Source organism: Anneissia japonica, unplaced genomic scaffold, assembly GCF_011630105.1.
Source record: "Anneissia japonica isolate Jap-2015-1 unplaced genomic scaffold, ASM1163010v1 scaffold284983_len440753_cov197, whole genome shotgun sequence".
Classification (NCBI taxonomy): domain Eukaryota; kingdom Metazoa; phylum Echinodermata; class Crinoidea; order Comatulida; family Comatulidae; genus Anneissia; species Anneissia japonica.
The window spans coordinates 175,321-190,479 of NW_022682882.1; the positions used below are offsets into that span (position 1 = coordinate 175,321).

At 32.6% G+C, this 15,159-nt stretch overlaps 1 protein-coding gene across 1 annotated transcript in view; it reads left to right on the forward strand.

Annotated features, from left to right (window-relative positions):
* Positions 1 to 765: 765 nt before the first annotated feature.
* Positions 766 to 15,159, forward strand: part of LOC117110115 (ATP-dependent translocase ABCB1-like) — a gene marked incomplete in the record, with an annotated part of 30,271 nt that continues 15,877 nt past the window's right edge. Inside the window, 9 exon segments of the mRNA XM_033252751.1 lie at positions 766 to 1,409; positions 6,439 to 6,607; positions 6,787 to 6,841; positions 8,867 to 9,106; positions 9,440 to 9,573; positions 9,887 to 9,963; positions 10,464 to 10,558; positions 11,033 to 11,157; positions 13,055 to 13,577. Coding sequence (XP_033108642.1) covers positions 6,450 to 6,607; positions 6,787 to 6,841; positions 8,867 to 9,106; positions 9,440 to 9,573; positions 9,887 to 9,963; positions 10,464 to 10,558; positions 11,033 to 11,157; positions 13,055 to 13,577 — 1,407 coding nt within the window.

Genomic DNA, 15,159 nt, shown 5'->3' on the forward strand with positions numbered 1-15,159 from the left:
TTATTTGTTAAAAAGACCACAGGGCTTCAACAAATGTAAAGCCTATCCCATTTCAAAAGTGCATTTAGGACAAAGTTGACCTCTGTGCCTTGGTCAATACTCAGGTCATAGTTATGTGGACAGTTGGCATGTAACCGATCACATGTTGCCTTGCAGCCAATTGGAGTTATTCATTAAAACCTCAATGATTAATAATGTTTACAAATTCTCAACATTCTTTAAATGGCATGTTGAAACTAAATCATCTCAAAACCACTTAAGACTTCACAGTACTGTACTGCGTTAATTGTGCAACCAAAATAAATTATAATTTTTCAAATTTAATGAATATTACATCTAGCTGTATGTGAGTCAGAAGGATGATGCGATTATAAAATCTTTTGTAACAGCTTACAGTTATTTGTGTGATGCGCCTATATATGGGCATGATGATGTCATATGCCCAAATATGTATATTGTCACATAAAATTTGATATTAAAGCTTTGTCCACACTATCAAATTTTCCTTGACAAAAAACTGTTGTATACCCATATATGGTCATGATGTGCCTATATATGGTCATGATGTGACATCATCATAACCATATTTAGGCATGTCACATGTTTTTGTCAAATGAAATTTGATAGTCTGGACAGGGCTTTAAACAATTGTTCATTTTTTTTAAATGTTTTATTGCATAATTACATTTTACAGGCAATTTATTTTCGCATTCTAATTTTTTGATAAAAGACTAAACATAAACTAAGTAATTCAGTAAATGATTAAAATAATATATAATTTTTCATCCTACATGACACCAATATAAATTCTTTTGATAAAAAAAATGTATTAATGTATTTTTCACAATTAAGTAAAAATTATATATTTTTTATCTGATGCTGAACTTTTTACATCATCCCGACAATCTTTATATGACTAAGCAATAGGGTCTTAAGCGAAGGGCAAAAGTGCCTTTAATTACGTCAAACACTCATGTGTTTTTTTTTTTTGAATGAACACATTGTTTTTTATCAACCATCCCAGCCTTTGGCAGATTCATTTAGTAATGACAAATACAGTAGATCATTTTTTTTTCACCCTCCTCTAAAGAAATAAAAAAAAAATCTTACCTTCTTAATCATGTTTTGTCCTTTCTTTTTAATTACTTCATGGAAAGCAATAAATATTACTTACTTATCTGATCACATGAGAAGTTTATAAAATTATTGGCTTATTTCAGAATTAACGTTATTGCACCATACAGGGCAAAGACTTTACATCCTGGTTTAATAATCTTTTTAAGTAGTGTAGTGTTGAGATAAAACTTATTTATAAGAGAATTCTGCAATAGTTCACCTTAAACACATTGATTGTTGTTAGCGAAGCACTGTAAGGACACTTGCCTGTGATAATAATTTGGAAGAAATCGGTGAGTTTTGTTTGGTTAACTGATTTTAAATTTTCAATATTTATCATGTGTTTGTATCCATCCATAGCTCTATTAAATTTGTTATTTAACTTTCTTGTATAGAATAGAATTCCACCAAATCTTTAAACAAACTGAACTTTATGATCAGTTTTTACTATTGAATTTATAATTTAAAGTTACTTAAAGTTAATTGTTTTTAGACTTAAAATATTTTTATTTATTAATAAAAGTTTGAGCCTTCTATCCAGTGAAAGTCACTTGGCACTTCAATGCTCTAGCAGGACTGTAGTGGTGCTAGAGTATTGAGAGGGGAAAAAACGCCAATTTTTAGTAGCCTGTGTGAGTCCCAAGAAGATTAGGCTCTGCAAAAAAATGTATTAGTTTGTCACCCTATCTAGGCTGGAAAAGTGATGAGGGAGGGAGGCTTTTTATTTTATATTTTGCTAAAGCCAAATATCACCATTTAGCTGCTTTGCTGGTGCATTAATATTCAAATTAAAACTTATTTGAGATAATACAAATAATATCTACTACTAAGTATTAACCTAAAAAAAATTTAAAAAAAAAAAAATTAAAAAAAAAAAAAATTAAAAAACATATTTTTTTAAAATACCATAGTTCAAAAACATATTTTTTTAAATACCATAGAAGACATGCATGCAAGGGTCATAAACTAATAATTTTTTATTAGACCTTATGGTCCAGTTTTAAGCTGTTCTGAGACAAATTTTCTGGAGTGCACAGGCCCCTTTAGGTGTCCGCAAGAAATATTTAGAACCCTGCCAAATCAAAAAGGTCTACAGAGATCCACAAATAAATAGATAAGTTTTTAATGATTCCATTATTTTTCTCATCTTATAGAACTGTACAACAGTGCCACAAGATAAACATGTTACTGCTAATCATTAGGAGTCTTACCATTAATGAAATAATGAAATAGGAAGACAAATATTGTATGATGATGGTATCATTAGATTTGTTTGGACAATAGCCACTGGAGTGGATATCTTGGTTAACATCAGAAGACTCTACTCCCTAAGCCATATATTATGAGATGTAGTTATAAAGCCTCATTCCATCCTGTCTGCTAATAACTGTACTTACTTAAGTAAGCCACTTGCTCTCATTACATTACCACATTCTTCAGGTGAGTCTTGAAGCCATTGGTCCTGTGTGCTATGTGCAGTAGTCTGACCATGGATGTATACAACATTTATTATACCTCCATGGTCATAAGCTTTTCTATAATAATAATATTTATTTGGAAAATACTTTTATAACAGCGGCGCCTGGAAACAAATTTTTTGTGCCTCCGACAATGAAGATTATCTTATTCAAATGCTTCCAGGACCAAATGTTATCGTTACACTATTATAGGGAAACAGTAGTACATTTAGTGGTTTTGAGCAAACAAAAATATTATATTTATGCATTAAATTGTGATGTGCAAAAAAAAAAAAAATTTTCTAAAATGCCTCCAGGTTAAAGGGCAATGCCTCAGACCAACACATCACATCAATGGTGCATCCACACTAAAACTATAAGAAACAAAATTATTAGTAACCAAAAAAATCAAAACAGCACAAAAAAGACGGTAAGAATTGAGAACTCGCCGTTCAATCTTAATGCTGTACATGTAAAACACAATTTGTGAAAGCAGGGTAGCCACTCCCTGGACATGAATAAACTAAAGGAAATATATGGAAAATAAAAAGGCAAATTAACACCAGGAAATAATTAGTCCACTACGAATGGATGTCTGGTTTTGGAGCATAAAATCAGGCTGTCCCTCCCCAATATTGCTTGATTGTAAATTGACAGGAAATCTACCGAAAGCTATAATTAACATAATGGCCAAACATAATTCTGTAATACACTTTGAATTTTAATTTAGGCCTTATTTAGTCAACTTATGTCAAAATGATACAAGGTAAAATCACGAATACTATTGTTATAATAAAATTGAATGCATTTTTACAAGTTGTGTGTTTCCTTAATATTATATATATTTTTGTCAACGATATGAAATAAAGGGTGTTGCCCAGGCAACACCCCTGCGTCTGCCCCTGGTAGTGACCATGGTTGGTTTCCACAGTAATACATATAGTATTTTTTTTTCTTTTGTGCAGAACAACTGGATGTCAGCTTAAATAACCCAGCTGTTGCAAAAAAGACAAATTTCTTATTTTAAAAATAAGACAAAAAAGTGATTGGCTTTGAATTCGGCTCAATAATTACCTTCACTACAATCTCTGAAAATGATAGGGAATTCTGGCAATTTAAAAAGGAACAGCAGTCTATCTTAAAGGGCATTACCTGGAAATAAGCCTGTCCCACCTTCCATCCCAACAAAAAATTTCAATAAATAAAATGGTCTAATTTTGTGTTCAAAAGGGTGGGTTCATACCATGGGAATATTGCAATATAAATAATAGGCCTATTACTAATACAAAAATAGTCTGATTAAAATAATTCAAAACATTTTTTTTGGTGTGGAAAATATTAATGAAGGTGAACCATTAAGTAGACACTGATAATGAAATAATTAATTATGCAATATGTCAAGTAAAAAGTAGTGAAGGAAATTTGGATGAAAAATTAAAGGACAAATATAGTAATAACTAAAAAAAATGATGTAAACTTACAAAAACTTTACATCATTTTTTTTTCACTTACAAAAACTTTAAGTACAAAAAAGTAGGACAAAGGGTTATAATGCATCATAGGAAGTGTACAGATAATATTTCAATAGGTATGCCGAGATGATGAATTGATAGATTTTTTACAAAGACCATAAAATATCAGTTGATATGGCTTGACAATTTTCTTTTGATTAAAATCATGTGAAAATGAGTCACTTCGGTTATATCAATAGAAATTGTTGAACAAGTGTCATTGTCCCATTTCTCATAGTCAACCAACAGTAAATAATTGGCTTTACTGTAAGTCTACAAAAATAGATTTGCACTCATGACCAAGAGGAGACTTGTCAACCCTGGGATAAAATTTCTAAATCTGCATTATCCAAATTCTGGTTGGTCCACTGCCCACTGCTATATAAACCCACAGCTCAACACTATGATTTTGTTGTGACTTCATTAGCCTAGAATTTATGTTGATGTCTTTACTTATTTGTGGAAACTATTTCGAGTTATAGCTGTGTTCACAAGATATACATTTACAAGACAATTTTGAAGCCCAAATTAAATGTATTAAATTCCTTCGTCAGCCTTAAACACTACCCTATGAACATGGATGGTGATGGAAAAAATTTTTGAAACCCACCTATTGGGGTATAAATCTAAGATCCAGCTGGGTCCAGATGGGAAAAATTTCCCCCTACATAAACCTTAACCAATGTTTCAACTTTTTTCCATCTTTGTATGGGCCTATCATACTACTGTACTTTTAACCATTTCATAAAAATATATTTATTAGTATTTAGGATTTGAAAATACACATTATAATTGGGTCATAAGATGGGTGATTTAGCACCCTGCTTCTTAAACTATCAGTCACGGCCCAAATTTGTGTAGCCAAAATATTTCAGATGGTCGCGAAACTGTTTTTGACCTATAAAAAAAAAAGAAAGATTTTGGTAAAGTGCATTTCATAGTATAGTATCAAATTCTTCTACACAGCCGTCCTACTTCATTTATTTATTTTTTTGATTAACTAACAAAAGTGAAGGAGAGGAGTCAACAGGTGACAAACACCTCTACAAGGGCTCGCTCATTACAATATAAATACAAAAATAGAAATCTGGATATAAAAAAGACAGCACAAACACGAAGACGATAAAGGAATAAGAAAAATTGTGAAAAGAATAAGGGAAACAAGAATTGCCACAGTGAAAATGAAAATCATTTATATATAGAAATCACAAAGGATTTAACTCACAACACCCAGACATAGCTATGAAAACGAAGGCTAGAAATTGATTGTTAACCCCAAAACCTAGAATCTACTCTCATGGTTGCAGTCTCTCCAAGGATAATTAAAATTAGGCAGGAACATAGCTCACATTAATAAAACGTACCAGTTAATAAACAAAAGTTCCATGGTGTCAAAAATTACGAGTTGCTTCTTTCCTTTTCGAGTTGGTTTTCAGCCTCTTTGCAAGGAGGTGAGGACATACAAAATTCATTTTTTTTAATTACAGTATCATTTACTCAGTCAACCTCACTCAAGTCTACTGTACATCTATAAGTTGAAATTTCGTAATTGTTTTATTGTTTTACATTAAACATTTCAAAGTTACAAGTGTAGTAAATATTTTCCATACTATAAAACAGAGCATTAATTATCGACGATAACAAAAGCCTTGTGTACTTTGCTGAGTAAATAAAAGTCGAAACTATTTTACAACAGCCACTTTGTGTTCGAGGTTGACTGTAGAAATACAATCAGCGTATTTACGCTTTGAGCAGCCAAAGAATAGGGAATCTGAAAGTGGGTTGCTATCTAATGTTTTCAGAGAATTTTGTGCTACAGGTATGTATCAGTCACTATACAAAAGAGTTGTGATAGAGATGTTAATCTTGGCATACCTATTAATGATTTTCTCATAACCAATTCCAAATTATGCTATTATTTAATTGCTGGAAGTTTTATACCCAAATGACTCACCAACATTCTCTTAAAGCCTCATGAGTGAAACTTGAGGACACTGCAAAACAAGTTCATGTTTAAGTTAAAGTTTACGGGACTTAATGGCTCTCTAGCTAAGCAATTTAAGCTATGAAAATTATATTGCCTTTAGTAACTTGATTTAAAGGTTGAATTTGAATTGAAGATTGAATTTATAGGACCCTCATGGAAGGAAGTAAGTCTGACACTGGGTTTTATTGGCCTTCAAAAACATTATTATTTTGATACTCATTTATTTTCCTCTTCAAATTGTAATTGAATGTAAAATGATTTTCCATGTAAGCATGATTCATATCCAGGATTCTATTATGATCTTTCAGTTCGGTGTAGCCTGGTACAAATTTTAAAGAAATAATTCTTTTCATAATTTTGTTTTTAGACTAGTGTAAAATGGATGTTAATGAAGATGATGAGAAAATGCAGTCAGAGTTGAACAAGCAGAATGGAGCAGTTCATCAAAATGGGAAACACAATGAAGATAAGAAATATACCAATGGACACACAAAAGATGACCATCAATTTGATGACGCAGATGTAGAAATTAAGGAGTAAGTTGCATTTTGATTTGTATTTTATTTTATTGCTGGTCATTAATGATTTTCAATGAAAATACAATTTTGTTTTTGTCTGTTTATTAAATATAGGATATTTATTTTTTTAGATCTTTATTTATTTGCTGTGTTTTCTGACCCCTAATTTCCATTTTCAACCATTTTCCTTTGTTTAGTGGGGAGGAGAAGGAGAAAGAAAAAGAAGTTGAGATGATATCTCTTCTTAACTTGGTATGTGCTTTATCTTTTTCTTTCAAATTAATTAATGCAACCATGATCTATTTTTTTTAATTATTATTCTCTGTCTTTTAAGCATTATTTCTCATGGGTACTTACTAAACCAAAACATACAACTGCAGGATGTAGACAGAAAAAAATTGAAGAATAAAAAATATTCTAGATCAAAATTGTATCACTTTTAGTCATTCAGTTTCATAGTAGGGTCTATATATATTTGTTCAAAAGTTCAACCTTAACAAATATGTACAAATTGTGAAAATATTCAGTTATAACTATATAATATAACTTTATAATGTAGCATTGTAGTTGAAGAAACGACAGAATCAATTAAAAAGCAGTATAAGACCAGAACAGGAAACAATCGGTATCATTAAAGATATAATATTTGTCATGAGCTAAAAAAATGGAAAATTAAATTCAATATTTGAATTGCTTAATTTGTATATTTAAAGTAATATTCACTTATAGTTAAACATAGGCCTAGGTAGGGTTAAGCTTTCTGACAGGGGTTTGATAATTTCCGGTGAAGGCCAGCAGGGTCCAGGTTAGGCCCAGGGGGCTAAACCACACAGTACTATGGCAAAAAACAAAAAAAATGAAAAGGTCTGATGAGCTGTGACTGACAGAAGGCTTGACCTGTCCAACAGGGCCTGGGGAGGGTGGGGGAGATAGCTGGAGCACATTTTAACTATTTCAGACATAACTTTGTGTTTACTCAATGTTTGACTCACATTTAATACAGTATACAATAATAATGATAATAATTTAAGTATCAAATACCAAAAAGCTTATACACTAATAGAATTCCCAACATTTTTTATACCACTACAGTCAAGGATTTTTAAAAGTCTATAACAAACTTTATTTATAACAATTTTTAGTGAGATCGGCCTTCATACATCATAAAAAATCAGGCTAAAGTATGAATTATTGTTGCTACTGAATTGTCATGGAATGCTATGTTCATTCAGTTTGTTTTTCCATGCATGGAGGACACATGCATGGAGGACAGAGAAAAACCTGTGGTCTCCAGTTCAACAAACTTTCTAATAATGGGAAGGTTTACAGGTGATTAAAACTAGCTTTTGAGCTCACGTAGAGTAATCACCTCAGCCGTAGCCCGCACGTGATACAAAGTTGAAAGGGGTCACTGTTGACAAATTATATTGTATGCTAGATTAGTTAAGTGTGTTTATTTGGCCTGTCAGGAGGTTGCCAAGCTTCCATAAAGTGTCTGCATAAGAAGTGTTATCACAAATGAATCTCTTTATAGTAGTCAGATATATGGCTGTGAAATTTTTATTTTGTCATAAATAGTTGAGTGCTAACTAATACAAAGTAAATATGATTAATTTGAAATTCAAATGTATGAAACCATACTTTTTTGAAAATTGCCTCTTAAAAATATAGAGCTTGTTTATCCTATAAATTCTAAAAACAAACAAAAACAGGCTTTGAAAAAATTTGCCTCAAAAACATTTTTAAAGCCTGTATGAAATCACTCAGAACGTTCGCTATCATGAAATATTATATTAATGAATATCGGTAGTTGACTTCATAACTTAATTTCTTAAATATATTAAATTGGTTTGGCATACAGCACAATTCATACTGTGTTTTTACATTTTTTTCTTACCTGTAAGTGGTGATTCTTCACTGTTGGTGGAAATAACAGTTTGTGTGGGGTTATCAAAATTTGCTGAATATTTTGTTGCACTTTTTTTGTTTGTTTCTGTTTACATTTCTAGCATAGACTATAACGGTGTACTTCAAACTGTCTCTAGCTAAGGAATGACCATCATACTGTAAAATGCAGATCATTGACCTTTGACATGTAATCATTGCATATTTAATAATACCATTCTTCATCATTTCTTCATATTGATATTAAATTGTATTTCAAGTTCCTATCTCATAACCAATTGAATCGCAAAGTATTTGGGGAAATACTTATTATTTGCAATAATAAACCAACTTGGGTAAAACAGATATTGAATCAGTTTTTCTTTTTTTCAGTTTCGATATGCCAAATGTCAAGATGTTATGTTAATGATCATCGGTTCGATATTCTCTCTTGCTGTCGGCGCTGGCTGGCCCGCCCTCATGCTTGTCTTTGGAGAACTCACAGACGAATTAGTTGCTTACGAGTCTGTAAACAGCACAATCACGCCCTCAGAATTTGAGGATGAGATGGCGAAATTTGCTCTGTATTTTGGCATCATAGCATTGGTCATTATGTTTTCTGGATTCATGCAGGTAAATGTGCTTCAAAATGTTCAGTTATTTTGTTTTTCACAAATGCTCTTTTTGTTACATCATTTTATTAAAGCCTACGTTTGTAGTCTAATTCTTTTAAATTTTGTCATCTGGTATCATTTCTTTTTCAATATACTGTAAGTTTGTCATTTCTTTGATATTAAGAGGAAAACACATGCATTCTTGATTCTCAGCTTTATCTGTTTTTCACTTCAAATGAAGATACAATTTTTGAGTGAAAATGTGCATGCTCAAACATTGTAAAGCTGATGAAATTGCTCATTTAATGTATGCGTCACTTCTCAATTTATATTTGAATTATGTCAAATTCAGATTGCATTGTGGGGGTTAGCTTGCCAACGGCAGATCAACAAAATTAGAAAGGAATACTTCAAGTCTGTCCTACGACAAAACATTGGCTGGTTTGATACCCATGCAAGTGGAGAACTTAATGCAAGGCTGTCGGAGTAAGTATTCAGTACCTGGTGGTGGCGATAGTGGTGGTGGTGGTAATGTTGGTGGTAGTGATGGCAGTGATGATGGCTGCAACAGTTATTTTTTAGCTTTGTCATCTGGGTGACATGGTCTCATTTAATGATTTTTTGGTGCATGCTAAGCTGAAACAGGTCACTCCCAGATAGTTGAAAAATAATAACAAAACAACATTATTTTCTATCTAGAGTTTCTCCTCTAAAAGATTTCCTAGATAAATGGCACATTATATGTGTTTTATTAATTAATGTAAAAGATCAATTTTTTTTTTTTTTTTTTTTCCATTAGTGATGTAGAACGTATCAGGGAAGGAATTGGTGATAAGTGTGGACTTGCACTGCAGTATTTTGGGCAGTTTATATCAGGTGTGTGTTTTTTTCTTTCTGTAAAGCAACAATAACCACTGCCTAACATAAAATTATAAATATGTGTGATATTACTACATTATGACCATATATAGACAAATCACAGAAATTAAGTAGGCAGATCACAGAGATTAATCATGTGAAGAGTTTTACAGTTATTTTAATTCGTACAGGTTTTGCTGTCGGTTTTTACAAGAGCTGGGAATTGTCACTGGTGATGATGTCTTTTTTGTTTTATTTTTTCCATTAGTGATGTAGAACGTATCAGGGAAGGAATTGGTGATAAGTGTGGACTTGCACTGCAGTATTTTGGGCAGTTTATATCAGGTGTGTGTTTTTTTCTTTCTGTAAAGCAACAATAACCACTGCCTAACATAAAATTATAAATATGTGTGATATTACTACATTATGACCATATATAGACAAATCACAGAAATTAAGTAGGCAGATCACAGAGATTAATCATGTGAAGAGTTTTACAGTTATTTTAATTCGTACAGGTTTTGCTGTCGGTTTTTACAAGAGCTGGGAATTGTCACTGGTGATGATGTCACTGACACCTTTGTTAGCTATTTGTGGAACAATCATAACAAAGGTACGATGATATCACCTTGTATCAAATCAAATATACTTTATTTTCAAATGAAGTAATAAAAGAGATACAGTATAACATGTAATGGAAACCAATAGATAAGTATTATTTAATCTTACAATTTTGTTCATAAATTATCTCATATTTTAGGGGTACAATTTATTTCCTACATGAAATTTGGCAACTCATCAAGGGTCAGTTTTTCTTTCACCATTGGTGGGAATCTCTGTCAGGGGCTAAAAAAAATGTTTCTACCTTAGCATAAATTTCTCCACATTTTTTCATACCTGGGACAACTGTCCTGAGTTGGGGAATTCACCTCAGGGAAACTTTTACCCAGGAAAAGTCTTCATCCTCCAGGAATATTTCCACATATAACCATACATAAGGACAATAGGTCTGAAGAAAATTGTTTTAACATCAGTAAAATTGGACCATATTTATGTATGGTTATTATCTTTTAATCTTCTTGTTAAGATTGTTACTCAATTTGCTAAGAAGGAACAAGATTCATATGCGAAAGCGGGAAGTGTAGCAGAAGAGGTTTTGTCAGCCATAAGAACAGTGGTAGCCTTTGGCGGAGAGAATAAAGAGAAAATAAGGTAAATAGACCAGATCTTCTTGAACTTAAACATTCTGTTACCACTTGGCACAGCAGTTGTGATTTCTATCTCAACCTTGGGAAAACCTGTGTATTTCTTTTGTCCTTGAGCCGGGCAAAAACCCAGTCAATGTCTACCAAACAATGCGCAATTGCTAAAATCGGTCGTTTTTGTGCATTTTTTAAAAGTGATCTTTGTTAATATTGGACCGGTTTTTTGACTGTTTTTGTAAAGTGTTCTTTTTTTATTCAGCTATAATGTCATTTATTTTTAATTTTTGAACCTTAGAGGCATTTTTTTAAGCAACATTATTTGGCGTCCTGTGTGTTACCCCTCTGGATACCGGATTCTTTTGTAGTGTAAACCCTTGAATACCGGATTCTTTTGCAGTGTAACAAGGTTTTTTGAGTATACGACGTTCTGATGGATTTTTGGGAACTTTCTGTAAATTATACAGAAAAATGTTTCTAAAAAAACAAAGAAAGCTTATAGAATAAGCTGAAATGACAGAAAAATGCTACATATAAATCGTCAGCAAAAACCGAAAAAAAAAAGAAATTATAGCCAAAAAAATAAAAACAAATATAAAAAATTCCTATTCCACAAAGTTATATAATTTATTTACCCAACCATCCATAACTATAAAGCACGATCTTTCCATTCAGAAGCGTCGATTACCCTCACATTTCTAGGCCTAGGCTCATCTTCATCAAGAACATCTCCGCCGTCAGAATTGCTTGAAGTCCCACCATCATCATCGCTAACAGGCACGTCTAAGTCTTGCACATCTAAAAACTCGCCTTCATCGCTGTCTGAATAAAAAATCAGGTCAATCGCTTCCTCAGCTGTGTACATATCTTGTGTGGCCATTTCCAAAAATTTTTGAAATTAATAACGATTTCTAATTGATATTTCTAAAATTTTTTATATAAGCGCATGTGAGTTCTTCACAGATTTCAAAAGAAAAAAGCTTCACGAATGCGTGTTCAAAATTTCTGACGTATTAGAGCTAAAATAAAAACAGAGGAGCGATTTGAAAACCCTATTTTTTATTCACTAAATTTCGACTGCAGTCGAAAATGGGAATTCTCGGTTTGATTTCAATTTCGACTACAGTCGTAGACGGTATCTAGAGGGTTAACAGGCCAGTTTACTCAAAGTGTTGTGATCCTGTTTACAATAATCACTCTCATTTCTGAACGCATCAGCTGATTTTCATGGCTGTTTCATTACTTAAAACTGGAATAATTAAGCCGTCATTTAAGCAAAAAATCAATTGGATTAGATAATGTATCTCGTCGAAATGCCCACTTTAAAGACTAGACAGATATCTCTAATGGAAAAAAAATAGGCAGCAGTTTGAGATTCCCGGTGAACTTGATCTAGGCAGTGCAGAAAAGAAACGTCTGATATGTTTCATAATCTGCAGCGTAATTTATCTGACTCTGTAGACTCAACCATTATATTTTTTTATTGGTGCTAGGCTTTCCTAAACTAATCTTAGAACGTTGTGGTTAAATCTGATTGCATGAAGTTTGTTTTGTATTCACTATGATGTGAGTTTGCAATGTATATGCACTTTAAAGGAAAATTTGATGTGTATAAGGATACTTATGTTATCTATTTGTGAAGCCTATTAAGCATTGTCTTTTATTTGCCTCTAAGTAGTATGGTCAAAATGCTTCCACTGTGTAGTGAAGAGATTAAGATAAGTTATAACAACTGTACGTACTGAAATTAAATAGGTTAAAAAAACAATTAAATTGGTTATCATCATTATTATTGTTGTTAATATTGTTATGTGCTGTTTACTAGTACATAATACGTACGTACGTAATATTATGGAATTCTCTCCCTTCATAAAACAGATATTCTTTTTATCCCTGATTCCATGCAGGTATGCCAAAGAACTTGAGACAGCTAAGGATGTTGGGATAAGGAAGGGCCAGCTGACTGGCATATCTATGGGCGTAACAATGTTTATCATGTTTTGCTCATATGCCCTGGCTTTCTGGTACGGGCCGAGAATGATTGTAGACGGCAAAATCAGTGGTGGTGATGTAATAGTTGTGTTCTTCAGCGTTCTAGTTGGTTCGTTCGGCCTCGGTACTATGGCACCGCATCTTTCCAACATTGCCACGGCGAGGGGGGCTGCATTTACGATTTACAACATCATCGATACTGTCCCACCCATTGATTCTTATTCAACTGATGGAAAAAAACCGAAAGAGGTGAAAGGCAACATCGAGTTTCGTGATGTGCAATTCTCTTACCCAACACGTCCAGATGTAGAGGTACTCAAAAGACTGAATTTGAATATAAAAAGCGGGCAGATGGTGGCGCTAGTCGGTGCAAGTGGTTGTGGAAAATCTACCACAGTTGCACTGCTACAACGATTTTATAGCATCTCTGGGGGCCAGGTAAGTTGGACAGTACGATTATTGTTATTAGGGCAGATGTCCGTGCTTTGCGCATAATTCTTAACTGCCACCCTCGTACCCGTTCTGTTCTCCTTTCAACTCTTAATTTATTGAATGTTTCTAGCAGAATTGCTCTTCAACTTGGCTGCCTAACTTTTAAAGCAGCCACTGGTTCTGCACCTGATTACCTCAATCGTCTTTTGAAACCCATTACTCGCGAGGGTATGCGTACTCGTTCGACAACTGTAGGCCTCTTTTTTGTCCCTAAACCTAAATTACAGTATTTTAAAATGTCATTTTATTACAGAGCCACCTCCTTTCTTAACACTCTTCCTTTTAAATGCAATATATCTTATTCTAATTTTAAAACCAAGTTAAAATTATATCTCAGAGAAAAGCAATAAAATTCTGATTTTAACCATCACCTTGTAATTTTATAATAATTTTAAAGTTTATTGTATTTTTAATGAATGTTACAACATTTATTCAATATTTTATTTATTATATAGTTTTTGAACTTTACCGTAATGAAGCTTTTACTTACTTGGATTCTTAATGTATTGTATATATTTTTATGTATTGTTTTTCTTCCGAGGGCCTCTTCAAGTCAGCTGTACTATTGTAGTGCAGCTGTTAGAGCTACCCTCGTGAAATAAAGTTGAAATAAATAAAATAAAAAAATAAAATGTCGCACAACTACTAATTATATTTGGTTGGCTTACACATAAACGAAAGTTGCATTTCCCCAGTTATATCATTTATTCCTAACAACTTTTTATTAATGTCAAATACAATAAATGCCACAAGTACCATGAAAAAAATACAGAAAAACAATACTATTAATAGCAAGGACTTATAACTGTTACCAGGATAGGAAGCTGGCTGGTTTAAGCTGTCTAACTTGAATTAGACTTATGTGTGTTACAATCTGCACATGCTCAGAAAGACAAAACTTTCTTTGGCCACATTGCGTATCGGCTAGGCGTACAGCTAAGCCTAGCCGAGAATTACGGTACTGTAAAACAAAGCGAAATAAGGGTACTAATTTCACCTGGCGTGCAAATCAATCATACTTACACCCTTAAAAACAAACTCAATCTACCAATAAAATCACCTGCTAGTTACGATATAAGGCAAGTATGTTCACAAATTTGATTTTAAATTGATGTGATTTTGTTTTGTAGTATTACACAGTAGGAAAGCCACTGGAAAAATCGTGTCGAATTTCGCCTAGGAGAGGGCGTCCTATTTTTCGAAATTAGTTCAAATTTTCAGAATTTGATGGTGTTTGAAAAAACGTTAATTCATCAAGTAGCTTACTTAACAAAACAAACATAATAGTGAAATAAGTTTATAAATAGTTTAACAATATAGTGAAATATTTTTGGTGTATTTGGACCGAAACTATAAAGAGTAATTTAATAGACAATTCGTGGTACACAATTTTTACGAGTTTGTGCTTTAGTAATTCGCGAATTTAAAATACAAAAAAATTTTGAACAGTAAAGCATTTAAAATCCCTGCTGTAAAAATTTATAATCTATAATTTAAAATATTAAGATGAAAAATCGAGCCCCGGGGA